This window comes from Erythranthe guttata, chromosome 13 (genome assembly GCF_056151865.1).
Source record: "Erythranthe guttata isolate IM_541 chromosome 13, IM_541, whole genome shotgun sequence".
Lineage (NCBI taxonomy): Eukaryota > Viridiplantae > Streptophyta > Magnoliopsida > Lamiales > Phrymaceae > Erythranthe > Erythranthe guttata.
This window is the reverse complement of record NC_142545.1, coordinates 16450804-16472469: the sequence shown is the minus strand read 5'-3', so window position 1 is coordinate 16472469 and position 21666 is coordinate 16450804. Positions and strand designations below refer to the sequence as shown.

Sequence of the window (21666 nt, the reverse complement as noted above, 5' to 3'; positions counted from 1 at the left end):
AGTAATTACATATTTTTTTAATTTTACAATTATTAACTCTTCAACATTATTCTGCATTAATTAGTAAATAATTGTATTTTGCTCTATCAATTTATAATTTCCTAAAAGTAAGACATATTTATTGAAATTCTTAAAATTTGTGTAGGTGAAAAACGACTCCCACTTAGGACGTTTGATTGATTGTACTAGATTTAGTATCAAAATTATTTAAAATTATATACTACTAATTCCTTTTGTTTTGTCTCGCATTCTTCATTAATGGGCCTTAGAAACAACAATACGAAGAGAAAAAAGAAAAGCCCACAATAAAAACAAACTCGAGCCCACAAGAGCCATGAATAATGAATCATCATAAAATACAAATCATATTTTACAATTGATGCATAAAACCAGACAAGTACTAAATTCCATAATCCTACCCAAAAAAGCCTGACTAAGTTGTTTATTGAGATCATCAACTTTTACACATAATTACGTCAAAGGAATAAATAATAAAACAAACAGCAAACGACGCCGTATAGCAGCTGGTGCACATCATAGTTTCCAAAGGCATTTATTTTGGTGAGATGAAAGCTCCCAATTCTCACTCTTCCACCACCACCACTTACATGTGTTGAGTTCACTACTTGGCTTGTCTTATTGCTCACACTTTTGCTGCATCAATTCAATATTTACACACAATTAATTAAATTATTACATAACTTATTATCAGGTAAAATACAGCTTTCGTTACTCACATTAGCACCGATTTTATATTTGGTCCCTCATGTTTAAAGAAATCAACACTTTTGGTCATTTCCGTCAATTTTCCCGTTAAAACTAACGGAATCAAGTGTGTGCCCATCAATGAATTAACTGACATACTGACGGTAAATTGGCGGAAATGACCAAAAATGTTAAATTATTGAAACATGAGGGACCAAATGTGGAATCAGTGCAAACTTGAGGGATGAAAACTGTAATTATCCCATTTATTATCATTGGAACTGCCAAAGAAATGGACAATATGCAGATGAATTATTACACATACCTTCCAGGAAATATGCAACTCCCGTGACCTGCAAACACAATAAAGCTTTGTCTCAGTAGATAACACACACACACACACACACACACACACACACACACACACACACACACACACAAAATAGCAAACATGAAAGGTAAAAGAAATAATATTTTTGCCAAGTGTTGTCCACTCCAATTCTGCCCAAGTGGGCTCCCCCCATACATGTATTTGGACACACAAGCTTGTCTAATGTGAGACAAAGATGCCCTAAAAACATTCAAGAAAATCTCATCTTCTCCCTCCATTTCATCCACCATTCTTGATGCAAAAACTAAACATTGACAAATAAAGATTGAATCTTTACTTGCTAGGATCACTTGGAGTGATTTGAACTTCAACCCCTTCTAAAATTCAAAGAAAACTAAACATTATCGAAAAATAAAAATTGAATCTTTACTTACTAGGATCACTTGTGGTGATCATGGCAGCACCCTTGAAATCACAAGAACCAGCAAACTTCCCTTGCTTCTGATAATAGCTGTCGAAAGCGTAAGAAGCATGACCCTTCACATTATTCGGCTGGTAACAACTCTGCCCCGGTTGAATCTCCGAGCAATTCGCCCGCCCGGGCCCACAAGCCCAATCCAAAGCCGTCTGCAAAGTCTTCCCATCCAAACCATCCACGGCCACGCAATAAGTCCTGTTTGTAGTATCGTTCGCCAAGAAACTCCCACTTCCCGAAACGTGAAGCAAATAAACGGGTGTCGAGTTACCGTAGAACAAACCCCAATTCGCCTCGGAAATCGGGGGTGACCTCAAGTCCTCGTTGAACAATTCGTATATGTACACATTGGAGGTGATTTCGGGGTGTAAAGGGGTCCCGCTTCGATCGAATACGTGCTTGATTAAGTTCGAATTGTACGTGTCTGCATTGTCGATTGTCGCGTAGGGCTCCTTCGAATCACCCTTTGAAGGCCAACCCGTTTCGGACACGAGCACTACAACATCAGTTACGTTGAGATTCTTCATCGAGAAGTAAACGGAGTCGAGCATTGCGTCGAGCACATTGGTGTAGTGCAGCAAAGTGTTCGGGTCGACCATTTCCTTCGATGGGGTTAAGGGTTTGAAGAGGGAGTTTTCTAAAGGGACAACGCCTTTGTTCTGCATAAAGACGTAGTAGGGGTAGAGGTTCATCATCAGAGGTGACTGAGTTCTTGAGCAGAACTGTAACAGTTGGGTTAAAACAGGAGTTAAGCTCTGGTTGAAGAAGGCTTGCGACGGCGGAAAGGGGTCGAGGATTATGGAGGCGGAATTGGGGGTGGAAATCTTGATTTGGGTGTGGAGATTAGCGGCGACGAGTGCGCTGTAGAGGGACTCGATCGCCGGCATGAGGAGAGGGGCGGAGGTGGGGATGGTGGTGAGGACCTCGTCGCCGACGGCGACGCCGGAGATGAGGGTTTCGGGGTAGTACGCCGCCACGTTGCGGCCGATCCAGGTGGCGGCGGTGGCGTTGGAGGAGCCAATAGCGAGCAGCTGGTTGTTGGGCACGCTGACGATGACTCTGATTTTGGTTTTGGCGAGCGCCCGGAGGATATCGCCGTCGGCATCGTAGAGGCGGACGTGGGTTATCTTCTGCAACTGAAGGAAAGCGACCAAATCCGCCGCCGGCAGCAAATTCGTAACATCTGTGCCGATGTTCACCCCCACAAAGGGCTCATCTTTATCTTGCTGCTGCGCCCTAATTTCTGCAAAACACACACACACACACACAAAATTAGTCACATTTTGGTTAAAATGAATGATTAAAGATAGTTTCTTGATAGGGTTTATGAGCATTAAATAAATATGAAATATTAAATTACCCGAAGAAATGAAGAGGAGAAGGAAGAAGAGAACGAGGTTGTAATTATCCATTACAGAGAGTCTGTATGGTTTCTTGAATCATCTTCTCCGGTTTCAGCTAAACCCAAAAGACCAGATTTTTAATTTTTTAACAAATGTTGGGTAATTATTTTAACAGAGCAAGATCCAGAGATGAAATGGAGGGCGAAAGTTACTTTGTTATTGAGTGTGCTCTGAACTAGATTCGCAGTGGATGGATTTCTCGAGTTACAAAATGACCATAATACCCTCGCGAACCGACAATGAAATTCTGTGTTGTGTGTAAAAAATGGTGGGTTTTTGGTGCAGAAGAAAAGTTAGGACAGTGTGAGTAAAAGTAACGTGAGGATGAAAATAAAAAGGAGAAAATGGTTGTCTATAAAAACAAGAAAGGAAAGGTTACTTTATTATTTGCTGGAGTTTTATGACAGTCAGTTTTGGTGGGGGCTATGGCTGTAATTACTTGAAAGTTGAAAACTCTATAGGCCTGGGATTCTTCTGGATTTTACAGGTTGGATCCTTGAGATAAGTTTTGTCTGTTAATTAAAATGACGTAGGTACCCCTTAGACAGAGATCTAATGAAAGATTCTGAAGCTTTGGTGCGTATTTTGAATTTGAATTTTTTAACAATATTGGTGTGGGATTTATTTGTTTTAATAATAGTATCACTACCGTGTTGTTAGTTGTTACTATTTAATTTTAATATGGGTAAATTCCACTTTACCCCCTTGTACTCTGCACAAGAACCACTTTACCCTCTCGTACTCTTAATTTCGTCGATTTACCCCCTTGTACTTGTATAATTTCCCAATACAACCATTTTCGTCAACTTTTTTCGATTTTGACTCTGACGCCATTTGGTCAAGAGTCAAAATATTGACGTAAATATTGATTTTTTTCGATTTTGACTCTCGAGATTAGAAAAGAGAAAGTTTCACACATTCATATATATATTTTTTTTTGCACTGGCTTGAATCGATCAATTTTTTGGTTTTGATTTTTACTAAGTTAGGGGTTCAATTTGGGGATATCTTGGAAGGGGAAGTGGTGGGAGAAGAAGAAATGACAATATTGACGGAGGAGAAACGACGTGTTATAGGCAGTGGCAATTTTGTAATTTACAGAGTTGACCAAATGGTGTTAGAGTCAAAATTGACAAAAAATTGAAGGAAAGTGCTGTATTGGGAAATTGTACAAGTACAAGGGGGTAAATTGATAAAATTGAGAGTACGAGGGGGTAAAGTGACTCTCAAGCAAAGTACAAGGGGGTAAACTGGAATTTACCCTTTTAATATTATTATTTAATGTGTGATAATATCACAGATAACTTGTAAAGATCTATAATAAGGACGAAGATGGCTTGATATCAATTAGTTAATAGTTGGTAGTACTAATTACTATCAAAAGATGGTAACACTGTATAAATTTTAGAGTGAATTATGGTCACCTTCGTAGAGGTTAAATAACGGAAAAACCCCTCATGTGTGACTAATTATAAGTTATAACAACCACCTCTTAATTGTGAATTTCTTACATGTTCATTCTTGAGGTATTAAATTTAATGAAATCTTTTAGATTATGTGGAATATTCTCCAATTGTACTCGTTTTACCCTATTCGAGCTCTATATTTTAAAATCATAAGATGTGTCTCTTGGCTTGTAAATATCAGATTTGTAGTGCATTAGAAACTGCATTTTCGAATAAGACGAATACAAACCAGAGCTACGGATGAATGTGTAAGAAGATTCATTGTTGAGGAGGTGTATTTTTCTCGTAATTTGACCGTAATTAACCTAAAATTTATACAGATATGTTCTTATATAAAAGATGCAGGACTTGAATTGGCAAGTAAGTCCAGCCCATTAACCAGCCCACTATCATTATATGGATCTTGGGCTACAGCTTAAAGTGACAGGGGTACCGGGCTTGGATTTCTATTTTGATTTATGATAAATATTTTTTTTTTTATCTTTCATAAAAAATCAAGAGAGAGAAACTGATGAGTATTTCATTCATCTTTTCACCTTCAACCAATTACAATCTCAAACCACAGCTTCCAACCTCAACATACAAACCCACACCCTACTAACATCATCAAAAGAAACACAACTAAACACTAATTATTCGCAGTAAAGCTGGGAAGATAAAAAGCTCTACTTGTACACAAAACTTCCCCAGAGATTCTCTTCTCTATATATATCTTAATTTACCCGAATCATATACACTTCAGTCCAGTTAATGTATCTATCATTGAAGCGCATTCACAAAGGCCAACAACGACTCGACATCTCTCTTCTCCGACGGGTATTTTATTGGCCTCGTAGAATGCTTCGGAAAAAACAGCAGAGTCGGAAAACTCCCCAACTGCAGCTCCCTTTGCGCAAACGCCTTCTCCTCCCCATCTGCTCGGAACTTAGCCACCTTAACACCCGAACCAGAAAGCTTCTCCGCCAGTTCCAAATACGAACCCTCCATACCCTGGCAAAACCTGCACCAAGGCGCGTACAGCACAACCACCCAAGCTTCCTTCCTTTCCCCCAACCTCAACAAATTCTCAATCCCAACCCTACTCAAGTTAACAACACTCCGCGCATCAAAAATATCGGCATGTGCAGCAGCAGTTCCATTTGCATGAAGGGTGCTATTTCCATGGCCGTTCAAATTCTCCTCCTTCACATTGCCTTTGTGTAAGCCACACTCCTTCGCCTTGGCATCTTCCCACCACCACCTCCCTTCCCGCTCGTGCTGACCGGGCAGCACCGCCCTCGTGCACGGCTCACACCCGATCGATACATAACCCTTGGCGTGCAACGAGTTTACAGGCACGTTCATCGTTCGTAAGAAAGTCCACACATCATTACCCTTCACATTGGCAACGGGGTTCCACTTCACCAAGCTGCCGACCCCACTATCCATTCCCTCGAAAACAGGGTCCACCTGTACGACCGGGATTTCAGATCGGGTACCGGGGGATTGATCCTTCCTCTGGCCAGTGATCCATGCTCTTAAACCCTTGAGGGCTTTCCTCAAGGGTCTAACCTTCCTCACGCGGCAGCACTCTTGATGGCCGTCTTCGTAGAAAGAGAAGAGACCTTTGCTCCTGACGAGATCTTGAACTTCAGTGGCATCAGGAAATGTGTACTCGATGCGAATGTTGTAGCGCTTCTCAACTTCGTCGAAGAGTTTGTACGTCTCGGGATTCAATCTCCCCGTATCCAAACTGAAAACACGGAACGGGCGTCCGGTTAAGTGCGCATATTCGATCAAAGCGACATCTTCAGCCCCACTGCAAAAAAAATTGAACCAGTTCGATCAATAACTTAGCCACTAGTAAACAATCAAACACATCATCATCAAGAAACATTGAAGAGAACATTAGATAATATATCAGAACGGAGTCACTCATTAGCTACGTTTCAAGAGGATCTACCAATATTCCTCACTAATAACCAATGCAACTTCGTCGCACAAATTGGTGACTGAACCCAAATGAAATGCAATCAAAGAATAATTTTGTAGATTACCTAAAAGCAATTGCAATATCGTTCCCAAACTTCTCGAGAGCCTTATCCATGATCTGAAGCGGGGAAGCATTTTCGAGCTCCTCTGCCAATATTTCGTAATCCTCTACTTCCACTTTCTCCACAGCCTCCGCTGTATAAATAAATGGATTCAAAGGTCAACATCACAACATTCCCCATATAGATCCAGCCTCAATTAAAATAAAAAAATTACACATGCAGAAAATTGAAGGCAAAAAAATGAAATACAAATTAAATCGTCACGTACCATGAGCAAACAAGGTCGCTGCGGAAGGAACAATCGAATCGTTCCTCTTTGGCTCAGCATTCAACGGCTTCACGGAGCAACGCCTCAGTGAAAAATTCACGGCCGTGGATCTGAAATTGGGCCTATCCAACGGCTGAAACGAACCGAATTGCGCGGCTGCTATCAAAAGGAAACAAAAACAAGGTTATTCATTTAGAAGAGAATGTCGACAAACCAAAACCTAGAAATTATGAATTGAACGGAAAATAATAATAATACCTTTGGTTTGCTCAATCGAAGAGGACAGAGACGAGCTATGAAGCGCGGATGAAGATGTGACGGCAAACGCCATTGTTGTATCTCCTTTCTGTAATGTTAATAGTAAACAGCAAAATCGAAACTGTAACTATTGCGAGAAAATTGATCGTGAATTCTGGTTTCTGGTTGTTTTGAGAATTATTGTGAATTTCTGGGTTGCAGTGATTTAGAAGGTGGATGAAACTGAAATTTATAATAGGAAGGGGGAACGGAGGCATTCCAGGTTCATTGAATCTGGACGTGTTCTAGGCCTTGAGGCTGATCCGACGTGGCATTAGAGTCCGCCTCAGCACATTCGTCACGTGGCGGGCCAGAGAGTGGGAAACGTGGCTGCCAAATATTAAATAGGGTAAATTACAACCACCACGCAACTCCTCAAATTTAGTGGAATCTTCAAGATTATATGAAATATTATCACTTTTGTACCCATTTTATCTCATTATAACTTCACATTTTGAAGCAAGATGATCATAATATGTGTTTTTCGGCTTGTATATATCAGATTGTGGTGCACCAGAAACTGTATTTTTGCCACAAAACAAGTACAAACTATAGCACATTCCACGAAATCTAGACGATTATGTTAAATTTGACACGATAAGGGTAGAAGTGTAAGAAAGAACATAATTGATGGGGTTAAATGTAATTATCCAAACAAGAAGGATTTTTTCGTAAATTAACCATACATCTGGGTGGTTGTAATTTACCCTAAAATTTAGGTTGCATAGTAGTATGATTTTTTTATTGAAATTCTTCATTTCAATTAGAATTATTTTAACCAGATTCAATATAATAGGGTGAATTGTAATTTACCATAATAACTAATAATAAAAACGGACCATTACAATTATTAGAAAAAAGAAAAAATGTTATAAAATAAATACACCCAAAATATAAAAAAGAAAAAAGAAACTTAATAAACTTGTTATTACAAAATTAAAACCCTTGATTCTGAATAATTTCCATTATTAAAACTAAATAAAGAAAAAATCGGGGGAAGGGGATGGCTGCTTAATAAGCTGTCATTCTGAACCAAGACAGACGCTTTTGAGCCATAGATCTTACTTGCTTCCAAAGTACCCACAGCTGCGATCAACTGTCACAAAACAAATGTGTTCTTCCCCGTAACGATATCAAACCTCGCTAAACGAGATTATAAATACGCGTACCACCGGATTATCCATTCAGCGTACTCGCAGTGAAAGCTTGTTCTAGATCTTTCAGTTTACCTCGTCAGAATTCCGATCACTCGCTCTGGTACGTTCTTCATCTCTCCCTTTGATCAGATTGCTTGATTTTTGTGATATATATTTCATGGTATTATTGATTTGCTGTTTTCGATCTTAGTTTTGCTGTCTGAATTGTTTTGTATTTTTTTTTAAGAATAAGCTATGAATCTGCTCAATTTTGGGCCAGAAATCCGCAATTATTTAATTAATTAAACAACTTTATTATGGTTTTGGTTTTATAATTAGCTGTTTTATCAGGTAATGATGTGTTAATCTTTTATTTTGCTTATAGTCAGCACGGATGTTTGGATCACTTTTTTTTATTTTCTTTCTTCTAAACCCTCAATTAATTTATTTATTCATCTTATAATCCTTATAGAATATTGAAAAGTTGAAACAAAATTGATGATTTCGATAACTTTCCTTGAGATTTTGAGAAATTGAAATAGTTCGGAACCCGATTCTGGTATTTGATGGAGGAAAGTCTTTAGGAAATGTATTTGCCGTTTTCATTAGGTAAAATGTAATACCAATTTTTCGGTGTAGCAGCATTTCCCGCTATCGATGTTGAACTGGTGCCGTTTATTTTCTTTACCGGATTAATAGCTTATGCTGCTTTTGGATTTATGTTTAGGAGAACTAATCTTCTTTCATAAATTGTCTCGTAATAATAATAAACTCGTTTGGTTTCTGAATGCAGAGCAATGGCTGAGGGAGCAACCCCAGTTGTAGCAAGTCATGAACTATTGGAATGGCCGAAGCAGGACAAACGTCGATTTTTGCATGCCGTGTATCGTGTGGGAGACCTTGACCGCACCATCAAGTATGTATTATATTAAGGAGCCGTATGTTTTGACTGTGGGTTGAGATGCAACTTTTTTCTTTATTTTATCCGTATTGCTCATTCTTGCTTGCCTCTAGGTTTTACACTGAATGTCTTGGGATGAAGCTATTGAGGAAGAGGGATATTCCAGACGAAAAATATGCCAATGCTTTTCTTGGTTTTGGACCAGAAGAATCTCATTTCGTGGTGGAGTTGACTTACAGTATGTTGAAATCTCTATTTCAATATTGTTAATGAGTATTCAATGATGTTAGTGTAGGATTATTAGAACCCATCGAAATATATAAATTGCATTTCATACATTCATTGCCCATTACAAATTGCAAGTTCTTTGGATGCATTCATTCTCTGATTATTTATGCATCCCCTAATTGCTAATTGACATTCTTCGATACATTAAAACAGACTACGGAGTTGAAAAATATGACATTGGAACGGGTTTTGGACATTTTGCTATTTCAACTCAAGATGTAAGCACCCATTTGTTTATTTATTCTCTATTGACAATTGATACCGGTGAAGCCTGTTTGCCTGAGTATGAAGTTCATTTAACTTTTTCCAACTTCTTCATTTCCATTATCAAGGTTTACAAGTTAGTGGAAGATATAAAAGCCAAAGGTGAGGGAACTATCACTCGAGAGCCAGGTCCAGTTAAAGGTGGATCCAGTGTCATTGCTTTTGCTAAGGATCCCGATGGATACCTCTTTGAGCTAATTCAACGAGGTCCCACTCCTGAACCACTCTGCCAAGTCATGCTTCGTGTCGGTGACCTTGATCGTTCGATCAAATTCTACGAGAAGGTGAAACTCTTACTCCTCCTTGATTTATACAAATTTTAATTATTCGGTGAAGCTATCTCTGCTTTCTTTCTCCATGAGACAATTGTGTATGAAGCCTGACCTATTTTTCTATCTCTAGTTCTTTACAATTTAATTTTCTTCTCTATTTTTTGTTTCTGCAGTTCTTGTAAATAGTTTCGATTTCTCGTTTTCCATTTATTTTCCATACTTCTAGATGCAATATTTCTAAATGCAAACATGTATATGCTCCTGTAAATGGGATCGATGCTGATTTCTAATAATATTTGCATTCGTGCAGGCATTAGGGCTGAGACTCTTGAGAAAGATAGACCGACCAGAACATAAGGTATTAGGCTTAAGCACGAAATCGAGCTTTATTTTCACCTTCTCATTCTGGTTTCCGAAGTGATTTTTTTCCCTCTCTTGTAATTTGCAGTACACGTTAGCAATGATGGGATTCGCAGATGAATACGAGACAACTGTTCTGGAACTGACATACAACTATGGTGTAACTGAATACACCAAAGGAAATGCTTATGCACAGGTAGCTTAATGTTTTTTTCAACATTCTTTTACGGCATAATCACTTTCCTTTTACAGCCTAATTATACTTGTAATTTCCATTCCAGGTCGCAATTAGCACTGACGACGTGTATAAGAGTGCAGAGGTTGTGAACCTTGTCACTCAGGAGCTTGGAGGAAAGATAACTCGACAACCAGGACCAATCCCTGGAATTAACACTAAGATCACTTCTTTCCTCGACCCAGATGGCTGGAAAACTGTAAGTTTTCGAGGCCATATAATCCAATTGATGTTTTACATATTTTAAAAGATCTATAATTTTTTTTTTTTTTGAGAGAAAAAGATCTATAAATATTAGTATTGCCTTCAAAGATGTAATGGTCGTATTTTGTGGTGTGTGGTGTGTGTAGGTTATGGTTGACAATGCAGATTTTCTGAAGGAACTCGAGTCGGATAAATAGGGCACTGATAAAATTGCGATGGTGGTGTACCTCAGTACTGTTTCTGGTTCAGTGATGTAATCACCTATTAAATAGAACGAGCTTTCTTAGCGCTCAGTAGTAAATAAAAGCCAGAATTTAGACTCGGAATATTATCTCTTGTATAAATTTTCTACTATTTGCACTGATTTATGTCGGTTTTTCGTAGACTGAAACTTGCCTGTTGAAGATACAATTATAATTGCAATTTATGAACGTATTTTATGGATGTATTTTTCGTTGATAAATTATAATTTTAGGGGCTGGACATTCGAAAATAAAATAAAAAGATTATGAAGTGCAACAAGATGGTCATTGATTGCATAAAATAATTTATTTATAAAAAAAAAAAGGAAGGCACTCGATGAAAGATTGTAAAATAAATCAAAGTACAAGAATGGGTGTTTGTCTGTTTGATTATACTCACAAAAGAATAACACTGCCCTACAAAATCTATTGGTGAATCCATAAAAAGAATAATGAAAAATGAAATTGGTCTCATTTTGCATCGCCACTCCCTTTACCAGCTCAAGTACAAGTATGTATAGCAGCAGCTCAAGTACAAGCATGTAAAGCTGCTCCAGTGATTCAATACGATTGTGAGTATGTACAAACTTAACCATCCCTCTTCGAGAATCCAACTCCAGAATCACGATATCCTATTATGCCGTATCCATCGGATAACAACCAAGAACTCGAATAAATGTTGCAAATTCCTGTACAACCAAAAAAAAGGTGCCGTCATTAGTAACTAGTTAATTGCTAATGCAAATAATTTATTGGAAAAAAAAAAGGAAAAAGGTAAAACTGACCTGAAGATGCGAAAGCGCATTTTGGGCACGAGGCTCTGCCATAGAAGCTTCAAAATCAATGTAGAAGAGGTAATCGAAGTATCTGCAATTTGGGATTTTGTTATTTCCATGCAATAGACAATACAAGAGGTCTATTTTAGCAACAAAAGAATGATCATGCCTTACTAAGAGTTTCAACATAAATGCAAACCGAGGCAATAAAGAGCTATGTCATTTATATATGCAAAGCAGCAGAAACATCCTTCAAAATCTCAGGGATTTCATTCGAGCTTATTTTTTCAGCAAAGTTACTAAGCTATGCCAATTAATCTAGGGACATTTGTCACTTCGACAAATAACAAAACTGTCCTTCACATTACTACCAATTGAGTTCGAAAAGCTGAGGATAGCGAATTAGTACAAACATGTTCCAGATGCATATCACAATGATATCTATGTATTCCATTCTTTTATTTCTTCTTATGAGTTCGTTGCCAATTTATAAGCATCTTAATACCGATCCATAAATCACATAATTATACTACTATTAGGCTAAATTCATTAAAAAACAAAACAAAAAGGGCACTCACGTGGCTTTCCCATTGTTAGAGTCATCAACAACCCTCAAAGGCCTCCTTTTCTGTGGCCGGCTCTCAATCTGTTGTATAATTTTACAAACAAAAATAGTAAACATTCGTAAATGTGGGAAAGGAACAAAGGATTGCAAAAAAGTTCAGTGTTATAGTTACCTTCGACAAATTAATGCCCCTCATAGCAAACACTGCTAAGGCCTTGAATAGAACTCCTGGGCCTTCTTCCATAGTGAAAACAATGCTAGTCTGAAAAATAAACTCAGTGTTTTAGAACACGGAGAGATGTATCATACACGTGTGCCTGGTAAAAGAGAAAAATACCTTATAAGGTCTCTCTGTTCCCGGAATTATAGGTTCCCTTGCGAGTATCAGAAAACGGGTAATGTTGTCGGGATCATCCTGTTTGTTGGATCAATTCAATGATTTAATTAAACAAGAACAAGTATATTCTGTAATCTAACGCAATTAAAGAATCCATGCATAAATGAAAGAGATCTTATAAAATACTTGTGACATTTTCATTACACGTTCCGAGTTCCATAAGATAATCATCAAGTTAGAGCCTGATCAAGTGATGCAAAACAGATATAAAACTGGGCCATCCATAAATTTGTTCTCAATCACTTCCAAGTGACAAAAAACCTTGCATTCTTCGATACACCTTAACATGGTAAGTTACAAAATACTAAGTCCATCTTTCCCTTTTCTTGTTTTAAAAATGCAGAGAAATGGTTCTCCTCCAAAGACAAAATAGAGAAGCCCAAACACATAGCACCACAACTAAGAGGATCAGCAGAAAGGTTACCTGTATTCTTTCAGCAAGAACATTAAGTCCATAAATTTCTGCAGCTCGAGCACTTGCAACTGCTCCTGTCTCTCTCAAACCTTCAGAGGCTACAATCTGCCCTGATGTTAATGTGACTTAACTAAAACTGCTAAATGACATAGAACTTTCGAAAAGATACCTGAGCTGCACCAGCAGTATCGACAGCATTGATTCTGGTGACAGACAACTCGTTCAGAGTCCTCTCACACTGCTCAAGTGCCTGAAACCACCACAATTAATTTCTTGATTATATTTAAGTTCGTAAGTGGGACGTGGTATAACACACCAACAAACAATTAAAAGTGCTGTTTTACATTCAGATTCTCATTTAACTGCATTATTAAAACCAAGTGGCATAGTAGTTTTGACCCCACATTCCTATGCAAGCACGATTAATATCCAAAGTCATTTAAATGCGAAACATAGTTTTACGGCTTTTTCTCTTAGTGAATCACTAAAGATATTGTAGATTCTTTTGGAATACACGTGTGGAAGAGATATAAAGGATTAATTAATTACCTGAGGATGGCTCAAAACGTGCTTTAGCTCCTCCTTTCTAACACCTGGCAATCCTAGAAGACAGTGATCAACAATCAACTGCACTTCCCCAACTATGTGGAGGCTATGACGAAGCAGCAAGTCGTAGTTACGATGGATGCTCCCACCGACAGAATTCTCAATGGGAAGTACTGCTTTGTCCACCAGCCATAATTCAACTGCCTGAAAAAGGAAGTCAACAAAATGAAGGTTTAAAGAGAAATATCATGATTGACGAAAAAAAACAAACACATTTTGAGAAACATCATAACCTTGAATGCATCCTCAAATTCATCACACGGGACAGTCTCGCATTTGGGGTATGCTTTTCGTGCAGCAGCCTCACTATACGCTCCTGGAACGCCCTAAATAACACAAGCAAATTACTATAGAGGAAAATAGGTTAAAACATTTAAAGAATGTTTTATAGCAGAATTAGAAGATCACATACCCGATACGCAACACGAACTTTTGTCCGATCACTAGAAGAACTGGAAGGATTAATTGCAGATAAGGGTTCTGCATTTAAACATTATTACGAACGTCCAAAAGAAACAAGTAAGTCAATTAATTACATTAGTTGTCGAATCAAAATTTATCTGACATCTGGTATGTGAGAGCTACGGACGGTATTTATGACTGATTAATCATAAGAGAAAGTAGTTGAACAACTAAATTTTGTCGCTATCCGCGTATCGCTAACTGTAAGCATTTGCTACCTCAGTAAATGACAACATCCTTTTTTTATTAACACATCAAAAACGACAAAATCATAGCTTCTTTTTTATCAATTGTTCTAAATAAACGTGCACATGACAGTAATCCAATAAGGATTACCATTGATTGAGTTAGATATGGCAATTGTCGTAGTATTAAAACAAACCCTCGCAACTTTAGCAAATTACTATCAGCTACATTAACTCCAAATATGCCGTCAAAATAACAGGACTAATCATTCGAAAACTCCAAAAGGCACTCTAAGACAAACTCTAGCAAGCAGAATTTCAGCTATATTCAAATTAACCATACAAATTAGATATACGTCACTTTAATTCCCAAGCATACATCTCCAATAGAATCAAATTAGCATTCTAATACAAAATAAAATAAAATAATAATACAGTGAAATGTTGATCAGTAATTTTTTTTCTCACTTGAATTAATTAAAATTACACAGAAAAAAAAATCATAAGCATAAAAAACTCACTTGGGAGAGAGTTTAAATCCTTGTGAAAACCTGTAGAAAGAGTGATCCGAGTGGGGTCTTCATCAACAGCAGGAGGCGAAGGGATCTCATCTTCCACGGGAGTGATTGCCCGATGAGACAAACATTCCCTTTCGTTTTGAATCCTTAAATTCGAGAAACTAGGGCGCCGCTTACAAACGGAATCTGGAAACCCCAATTGGGAACATGTGGCTGTTTTGTTGTTATCACCGCCGTAAACCAACGACGGCACAGCGTTCGTAGTCCAATGTGGACTGATGCACTCACTATAACCGAGATTCATGAGAGAGAGAGAGAGAGAGGAAGAAAAAAAAAATGAAGAGAATCGACAAATGTGTGTGCGATTCAATTGTGGCTGATTTCAATTGATATCTGCCATGGTATAAAACATGTCTAGAAGCAATGCAGATTACCAAGTTTTCTCCCTGTGCGTGTTTCTCTGCATGAATAGATATGGTGGCGGATGGTGGCGGAGGAGTGGGAACTTCACTGCAAACGTTCAATATTCAGGCCATATATATGTATTCGTGTGTGTATATAGATCTGTAATTCGAGATTTATATGACCTGTAAATAAATCTACTTGCCTTTTTATTTGATGCAATAAATCTTATTTGCTCTTTTTTATATAATAATTGAGTAGATACAAAGATTTTTAAATTATAATAAAATAGAGCATTTGATTTTGATAACAATTGTTGGCATATATGGATCTTTATATTTTTATTTTTCTTTTAATATTGTTTAATTAGAATCCGTTCTATTTTCTTGCAACGATAATTTTTTTTTTTATAAGTGCAACGATAATTAATTACAAAGGAAAATTTTCAATATATATATTTCAAATATAAGAAAATTACCAAAAGTCCCAACCACCTGAATGGATAGAAGTGAAATGTGCCAGCTAGACTACTCTATATGCCAGATTGTAGTTGTGGGCCCCCCGCCTTCAAATTTAAACACATTTTTTAATCAATTAAAAATTACGCCATCTACGCATATAACAACGTTGGTGGTCCAAAAATCAATTATTATTATTATTATTATTATTATTATTATTATTATTATTATTATTATTATTATTATTATTATTGCTAAAACATAATTAGGGTACAGTCCAAAAAAATAATTGATTTTTTTTTATGAAACAAAGAACTTTAAGTTTGACTAAAAAATTAATCATTGAAAGATTGTTTAGGCTTAAATTAATAATTGGTTTGACCAACCAAAGTTTGGATGAACCGGAAATTTGATTGAAAAGATTTGTTCGTTATAACAATATGGGATAAAGACAGATGTGGTTAACTTAATCCAATTAAATTGGGCCAACCTGACCCATTTAGACCTCCTTAATATTAGAAGGCATGCCCGACTTGACCCATTTATACCTCCTTAAGATTACAAGGCCCATTCATCTAAATCTCCATTAATTCTTTATTATGTATACATGTTAATGACTTAATGGTAAATTTATGCTACATACTATCCAATTTTTGAAAACCGGACTCATGTTCTAATATTACGGTTCAACCGGACAAGGTAATGGTTCGTGGTTTAACCGGTTCAACCGGCAGGTTAAGTCCGGATTTCAAAAGACTGCATAATATATTATTCATAATATTTGCATATTGTAGTTTCAGTTTTAGTGATTGTGCTCATAGATCATTGTTATATGAACACCAAAAAAAAAAAAAACTTAATCCCAAAATAATTAAAAGTAATTGCGTAAATGCTGTGAAAAAGCCAAATGAGGATAAAAGACAAAAGAGAAGAGGAGGAGAAAACTGTGTAAGTTGTGGGAAATGGAAACCAAATTAAAGTGTCACAAAAAGCCGTGCCCGATTGGGACCTAGTCTACATAATGTGTAGCACCTACTTCTCTAATGACCAATTTACCCCCAATGTTTCACATCATAATTAGTCATTGATTCCTAATTAAAGGACAAGATGGTAATTGACTCCTAATTAAAGGACAACTCGTCCCTTTGGAAAAAATAAAAAGTAACATAGAGCGCGGAATTTTAAATTATTTAAATTATTATTATTTGATAAATTAGAAAGAGAAGTATTAAAGGACGAAATTCATACCCACCGGTCTTCTTCCCCATTTCAGTCTCTCATGAATTGCAGCTCAATTTCAAGATAAACAAAACGGCGGCGCAGAAATTCCAGATGTCCAAGCCTTCAGCATTTTCTTCCTCTAAGACGGCCGCCGTTATCCGCCCTCTAGATTACGCCGGCAGCCCCTTCCACTACGCCGTCGCCTCAGGCAACCACGTCACCCTCAACAAACTCCTCTCCGCCCTGCCCAAACTGCCCGATCCAACCCGAATTCTCACCGAGTCCGAATCTCTTTCCCAGGAACACCTCGCTGAACAAATCTCCGCCGCCCTCGACAACCGCGATAACCCACTCAGAGAAACCCCACTACACCTGGCCGTCCGCCTCGGAGATGCCGCCGCCGTTCGCGCACTCGTCGCCGCCGGAGCCAACATTACACTTCAGAACGCCGCCGGATGGAACCCGCTGCAGGAGGCACTCCTCCGGCGATGTCCGGAGATCGTCTCCCCCCTCGTCCAGCACCACCACATCGACGCCTGGCACAAGTGGCGGCGGCGCCTCCCCCGCCTCGTCGCCGCCCTCCGTCGGATGCGCGATTTCTACATGGAGATTACCTTCCACTTCGAGAGCTCAATCGTCCCGTTCGTCGGGAAAATCGCTCCGTCCGACACCTGCAAAATCTGGAAGCGCGACGGAAACCTACGCGCCGACACCTCATTCGCCGGGTACGACGGCCTGAAAGTCCAGCGTGCCAACCAGAGCATTCTCTTCCTAAACGAATTCGATTGCGCAAACACCAACAACATCGACATACCCCACGGCTCCCTCCTCATCCTCAACCACGACGAGGAGAGATACTACGACGTGTTTGAGAACGCCGGAAATCCATTGTCGGACACCGACCTTTCAATTCTCTGCAACCAAACCAAGGTCTATCGTCCAGGAATGGACGTCACCAAAGCCGAATTGGTCGGCCGCACGAATTGGAGACGCCAGGAGAAAAAGGAGAGTGTGGGTAATTGGAAAGCTAGGGTTTACGAAATGCACAATGTCACTTTCACCTTCAGATCGCGTAAAGTTAACGCCGCCGAGAACAGGGAGGATCCGTTCTCGCCGACGTGCGTCTTGCCGTTGGAGATCGACGAAGATTCCGACGAGGATTTCATCGTGGCGGAGAATCCACGATTCAGCGTCTCCAACGACAGGCAGCGGCGGCACAGCAGCTTCGTGAGAGGGGATCGGGAGTTCGTGACGGTTTCCCGGAAGAGCGTGGATATAATCCCGATCGACTCCAGGAGGGCCGCTCCGCCGTCTGCGGCGGAGAGATTTGTCGCGCCGCCGCTAACGAAAGAGAAGGAATACGCCAAAAGTCTGCGGCCGGTGGTCTGGCTGACGGAGCAGTTTCCGCTGAAGACGGAGGAGTTGCTGCCGTTACTTGATATCTTGGCGAATAAAGTTAAGGCCGTCAAGCGCATGCGTGAGCTTCTGACGGCGACGTTGCCCCCCGGTACATTCCCCGTAAAGGTGAGGTCAAAATCGTAAATTCTAGTGGGTCCCGCACACTAGTGTTCTGATTCAGTGAGAGCTTCTTTTTTTTTCTTTTAATTGCGTGATTTGCTTTGCCTTTAATTCATTCTTTCCATGCATATATAAGTAACCCCCTTTGCTCTTTAATAAGGCTTTTGTCGATTTGACGTGGAAGCATCTCATTGGCCCCCATCAAATCCTTTATTAAATCATTAATCAATTTTTAATTTAAATTTTAAATCGCTATTATTGTTGAATCAGGTGGCAATCCCTGTGGTTCCTACAGTGAGAGTGGTAATCACATTCACCAAATTTGAAGAACTGCAGCCAGTTGAGAATTTCTACACCCCACTATCAAGTCCCGGGCAGTTTGTAAACGAAAGAGGCAGCAGCAAAGACGATGGGCTGAGCAGTGGCGGTGATGGGCGGCAGCCGGTGGATCCGTTTGCTATTCCGGATAAGTACAGATGGAGTCTTTTCGATATGAAAAATGCGGACAAGTCTAGGAGGAAAGCCAAGTGAAGAAGAATGAATTGATGTTCTTTTTTACTGATTTCTAATTAAGTAAATGAATTGCTATTTGATGTTAATGGCATTTTTGTTATTTTCTAGCATATGATAGTTTGTGATAGATATAAGATGATTTTGAATACAGTGGGTTAAATTATAGTTTCTACTTAAGAGTTTTTGTTCACAAATACTGCAATTTTTTATTTTTTATTTTTTTAATAAATAATTCATAATTCAAACAAACTGGCAATATGAAAAGTAATGTATGTGACTTTACTTTGTTGTAAGAAAAGTAAGTTGTACACTGCCAAATTATGTACAAGTAGCAACATATACAACTATTCCAATACCGGTTGCAAAACAGATCCAATTTATGCTTTTATTTTATTTGCTAATTTGATGTGTCTATGTTCCCTACCACTAATTATTTTCTATGTATTTAACTAATTAAAAAACTATTATCCCATAACAATAGTTAAATCTCTATAAATTAGTATAATTGGGACCAGTCAAATTATATTAATTTATCGAAATATCTTTTTAGTAGGTTGTCTTCGAGTCGGAACCGAGAAAACATATTACTCAAACGAGATTATTAATTATTAATTATCGAGAAAGCACACACACCGAGGTATTACAAAAATAAAGATGTTGAAAGGAAAAAGGGGGGAATGAGCAAATCTGAGAGAAGCAGGAAACAGGATCTTATCATGAATAAAACAAAGTGTTTTACACGCAAATCAAAGAATATATAAAGCCCTAATTGTGAATGTCTCATAATACATAGTACAAACAAAAAAGTAACCCGACCACAAATCTTTATTGTAAAAAGATCAAAATAATTATCTCCCACTGGTCGAAGCTTCTATTTCAAGTTCATCATTTTTTTACTAAATCCAAACAGGCCCCAACGCTTAAGCAGTAGTAAATATATAATACCCCCATGGTGTACGTTACTGAGATATATTTAATCAATTGACAATAAACCAAAAAAAAGAAATCGAAAAACCAGAATTAGTAGTCCAACAGAATGATTTAAAAAATATTTTTCGAAAAAACGACACGAAAACGAAAATAGGGTAGAGAAAGGTGGCTGGAAATATGCTTATAAAGAAAGAAGAAGAAACAAGGAAAAAAAACATTGCTTAGGGAGGCAGTAAGCTGTGTGTGTGAGTTGGCATTGATTCTTAAAGAAAAAGAGAGAGGATTAGTTATAAAGACAGCCTATCTTTCACATGCATTTTGCACCCCAGATTATATCTTCCTTTATATTTCTCCCTCGAGAATCCTCTGCTTCTTCATTCGACAGATCTAAATCTAAGCCCTCGTTTACTATCTTCTTCACAAGGTACTCAATCTCTCTATCTCTCTCTATCTCTCTCTCTATATATATATATGTGTGTGTGTGTATTGAAAAAAGCTTATTTAAAAACGAGCAATATCTATTTACAAGAAAGTATATATAACAAGAGGAATTCGTTGCGAAAATCTGCTTAGGCAGAAGAACGAAAAATGGCTGCAGAGGGGCCGAGCTGGGCAGATCAATGGGGCCAGGGAGGCTTTGGTGCAATGACAGATGAAAAAACTGAAAGCAACAAAGAAGGTGGAAATGACAAGAAAGCCCCTGCCTCAGCTGGATTCGGTAAGGCCAAATCAGCTGCAATCGCGGGTGCACAAAAGGTCAAAAACGGAACTTCGATGGGATTTAAGTGGGTCAAAAACAAATGCCAAAAGAAAACCTCTTCTACATAACAACAGATATGTTTATACACACAGAAAATAATGTATCATTGTCGGTGGAGAGTTCTATGCTGTTCTAGAATGGCTTTATTCTGTGACCTGTTGCTCCAAACTTTATGTATTTTCAATTGATTTTTTTTCTTCTTTTCCTATTGTATTTCGATTGTACAGAGTTATCCTAGAATTGGCTAAGTGGTTATATTACCGATGACGAACTCAAACAAGCTTGTGTAGTGGAACACGGGATGAGATTTGATCTTCTTGTAGTTATAATCAAAGAAGTTGATCAAGGTAAGGCAAGTGATCATGGACTGAAAAGATGGGTCAGAACTTCGATTTGAAAGTGCAATATTGTAGAAATAAATTGTCGTGAAATTCAAACCGAACGTGTTTTCCCCACTACAAGTTGTGTAGAGAAATCCATCTTCATCCTTGTATTCCTCATAAATCGCAGAAAATAGTGCAGTTGTTCGAATGGAAAAACATTGTTCCAATTCGTGCTCTAAGTGAGGGATTTCCAATCCCCTGAAAATTTGGTATATTCCAAATCTCAGCTTTTCGATTTCATCCAATAGGAGTTCGGATTTAACCTGATGATCCAGAGTGGAACTTCCACTCTGAATTCAACGAAATTGAGGGAGAAAATAGAATGAAAATCAGGGTCTTCACTCAACCAAAAACCCTACACAAGAGATGATATTGGGGAGGAAGAAGAAGTGAAATGAAGTTGTTTTTTATCCTAAGGGCATTCCAGACTTTTCACGTCAAAAAAAAAAAAAAAACATGCACCCCCAGTCGCACAATCCACACGTGCAACACGCGATAAGCTAGTATTGGCCTTATTGGCTTTGACCAACTTTCGTCGGAGGGGGCCTATGCTTATTTTTTTAACACAGGGGCTTTCGTGAAAATTATAAACCTACACTTTCTCGACTCCGGACAGGCCGGAAACCCGCTGTTCTGCTAATAGACGACGGTATCTGTTCCATTTTGGCTGCAACTTG

At 38.4% G+C, this 21666-nt stretch overlaps 5 protein-coding genes across 7 annotated transcripts; 2 read left to right on the top strand and 3 right to left on the bottom strand.

Moving 5' to 3' along the window:
- Nucleotides 1–306: 306 nt before the first annotated feature.
- Nucleotides 307–3389, bottom strand: LOC105968637 (O-Glycosyl hydrolases family 17 protein). 2 transcript variants are annotated; one of them, XM_088811379.1, is made up of 4 exons: nt 2872–3389; nt 1471–2754; nt 1031–1058; nt 307–654 (listed from the first exon to the last, which is right to left on the bottom strand). In XM_088811379.1, exons 1-4 carry the CDS (start codon nt 2921–2923, stop codon nt 477–479), a joined length of 1542 nt encoding a protein of 513 aa, XP_088667505.1. In that variant the 5' UTR covers nt 2924–3389; the 3' UTR covers nt 307–476. The 2 variants fall into 2 exon arrangements, with proteins under 2 accessions (XP_088667505.1, XP_088667504.1); XM_088811378.1 differs by lacking the exon at nt 2872–3389 and having other exon boundaries at nt 1471–2855.
- Nucleotides 3390–4874: 1485 nt separating this feature from the next.
- On the bottom strand, nt 4875–7152 carry LOC105968964 (5'-adenylylsulfate reductase 3, chloroplastic). 2 transcript variants are annotated; one of them, XM_012993678.2, is made up of 4 exons: nt 6940–7152; nt 6682–6840; nt 6417–6546; nt 4875–6178 (listed from the first exon to the last, which is right to left on the bottom strand). In XM_012993678.2, the coding sequence occupies exons 1-4, from the start codon at nt 7010–7012 to the stop codon at nt 5140–5142; spliced, it is 1401 nt and encodes a 466-aa protein (XP_012849132.2). In that variant the 5' UTR covers nt 7013–7152; the 3' UTR covers nt 4875–5139. The 2 variants fall into 2 exon arrangements, with proteins under 2 accessions (XP_012849132.2, XP_012849133.2); XM_012993679.2 differs by having other exon boundaries at nt 6682–6837.
- Nucleotides 7153–7999: 847 nt separating this feature from the next.
- GLX1 (glyoxalase/bleomycin resistance protein/dioxygenase superfamily protein) lies at nt 8000–11080 on the top strand. The gene is made up of 9 exons (XM_012993458.2): nt 8000–8235; nt 8908–9030; nt 9129–9253; nt 9457–9521; nt 9636–9851; nt 10150–10197; nt 10288–10395; nt 10481–10633; nt 10785–11080. Exons 2-9 carry the CDS (start codon nt 8912–8914, stop codon nt 10833–10835), a joined length of 885 nt encoding a protein of 294 aa, XP_012848912.2. The 5' UTR covers nt 8000–8235; nt 8908–8911; the 3' UTR covers nt 10836–11080.
- An 88-nt stretch (nt 11081–11168) lies between these two features.
- ADT1 (arogenate dehydratase 1) lies at nt 11169–15629 on the bottom strand. Its single transcript, XM_012993457.2, has 11 exons — nt 14808–15629; nt 14052–14119; nt 13873–13965; nt 13583–13783; nt 13203–13283; nt 13043–13138; nt 12559–12636; nt 12394–12483; nt 12235–12302; nt 11666–11747; nt 11169–11569 (listed from the first exon to the last, which is right to left on the bottom strand). The coding sequence occupies exons 1-11, from the start codon at nt 15106–15108 to the stop codon at nt 11516–11518; spliced, it is 1212 nt and encodes a 403-aa protein (XP_012848911.2). The 5' UTR covers nt 15109–15629; the 3' UTR covers nt 11169–11515.
- Nucleotides 15630–16623: 994 nt separating this feature from the next.
- Nucleotides 16624–20870, top strand: LOC105968333 (ankyrin repeat family protein). Its single transcript, XM_088812481.1, has 5 exons — nt 16624–18409; nt 18674–18932; nt 19025–19037; nt 20116–20270; nt 20424–20870. The coding sequence occupies exons 1-5, from the start codon at nt 16997–16999 to the stop codon at nt 20672–20674; spliced, it is 2091 nt and encodes a 696-aa protein (XP_088668607.1). The 5' UTR covers nt 16624–16996; the 3' UTR covers nt 20675–20870.
- Nucleotides 20871–21666: the final 796 nt, after the last annotated feature.

Coding starts and splice junctions, on each gene's coding strand:
- ADT1 (XM_012993457.2), bottom strand. CDS start 15,108: ATGAATCTCGGTTATAGTGAGTGCATCAGTCCACATTGGACTACGAAC. Junction 13,784..13,872: donor AATTTGAGGATGCATTCAAG/GTTATGATGTTT, acceptor TTCCTTTTTCAG/GCAGTTGAATTATGGCTGGT. Junction 11,748..12,234: donor TCTAACAATGGGAAAGCCAC/GTGAGTGCCCTT, acceptor CCCAAATTGCAG/ATACTTCGATTACCTCTTCT.
- GLX1 (XM_012993458.2), top strand. CDS start 8,912: ATGGCTGAGGGAGCAACCCCAGTTGTAGCAAGTCATGAACTATTGGAA. Junction 9,031..9,128: donor GACCTTGACCGCACCATCAA/GTATGTATTATA, acceptor GCTTGCCTCTAG/GTTTTACACTGAATGTCTTG. Junction 9,522..9,635: donor TTGCTATTTCAACTCAAGAT/GTAAGCACCCAT, acceptor TCCATTATCAAG/GTTTACAAGTTAGTGGAAGA.
- LOC105968333 (XM_088812481.1), top strand. CDS start 16,997: ATGTCCAAGCCTTCAGCATTTTCTTCCTCTAAGACGGCCGCCGTTATC. Junction 18,410..18,673: donor CCGGTACATTCCCCGTAAAG/GTGAGGTCAAAA, acceptor TTGTTGAATCAG/GTGGCAATCCCTGTGGTTCC. Junction 20,271..20,423: donor TTTACTATCTTCTTCACAAG/GTACTCAATCTC, acceptor CTGCTTAGGCAG/AAGAACGAAAAATGGCTGCA.
- LOC105968964 (XM_012993678.2), bottom strand. CDS start 7,012: ATGGCGTTTGCCGTCACATCTTCATCCGCGCTTCATAGCTCGTCTCTG. Junction 6,547..6,681: donor AGCGACCTTGTTTGCTCATG/GTACGTGACGAT, acceptor TTATTTATACAG/CGGAGGCTGTGGAGAAAGTG. Junction 6,179..6,416: donor GATATTGCAATTGCTTTTAG/GTAATCTACAAA, acceptor TTTTTTTTGCAG/TGGGGCTGAAGATGTCGCTT.
- LOC105968637 (XM_088811378.1), bottom strand. CDS start 2,845: ATGCTCATAAACCCTATCAAGAAACTATCTTTAATCATTCATTTTAAC. Junction 1,059..1,470: donor GATCACCACAAGTGATCCTA/GTAAGTAAAGAT, acceptor TTGTGTTTGCAG/GTCACGGGAGTTGCATATTT. Junction 655..1,030: donor AGTTGCATATTTCCTGGAAG/GTATGTGTAATA, acceptor GAATTGATGCAG/CAAAAGTGTGAGCAATAAGA.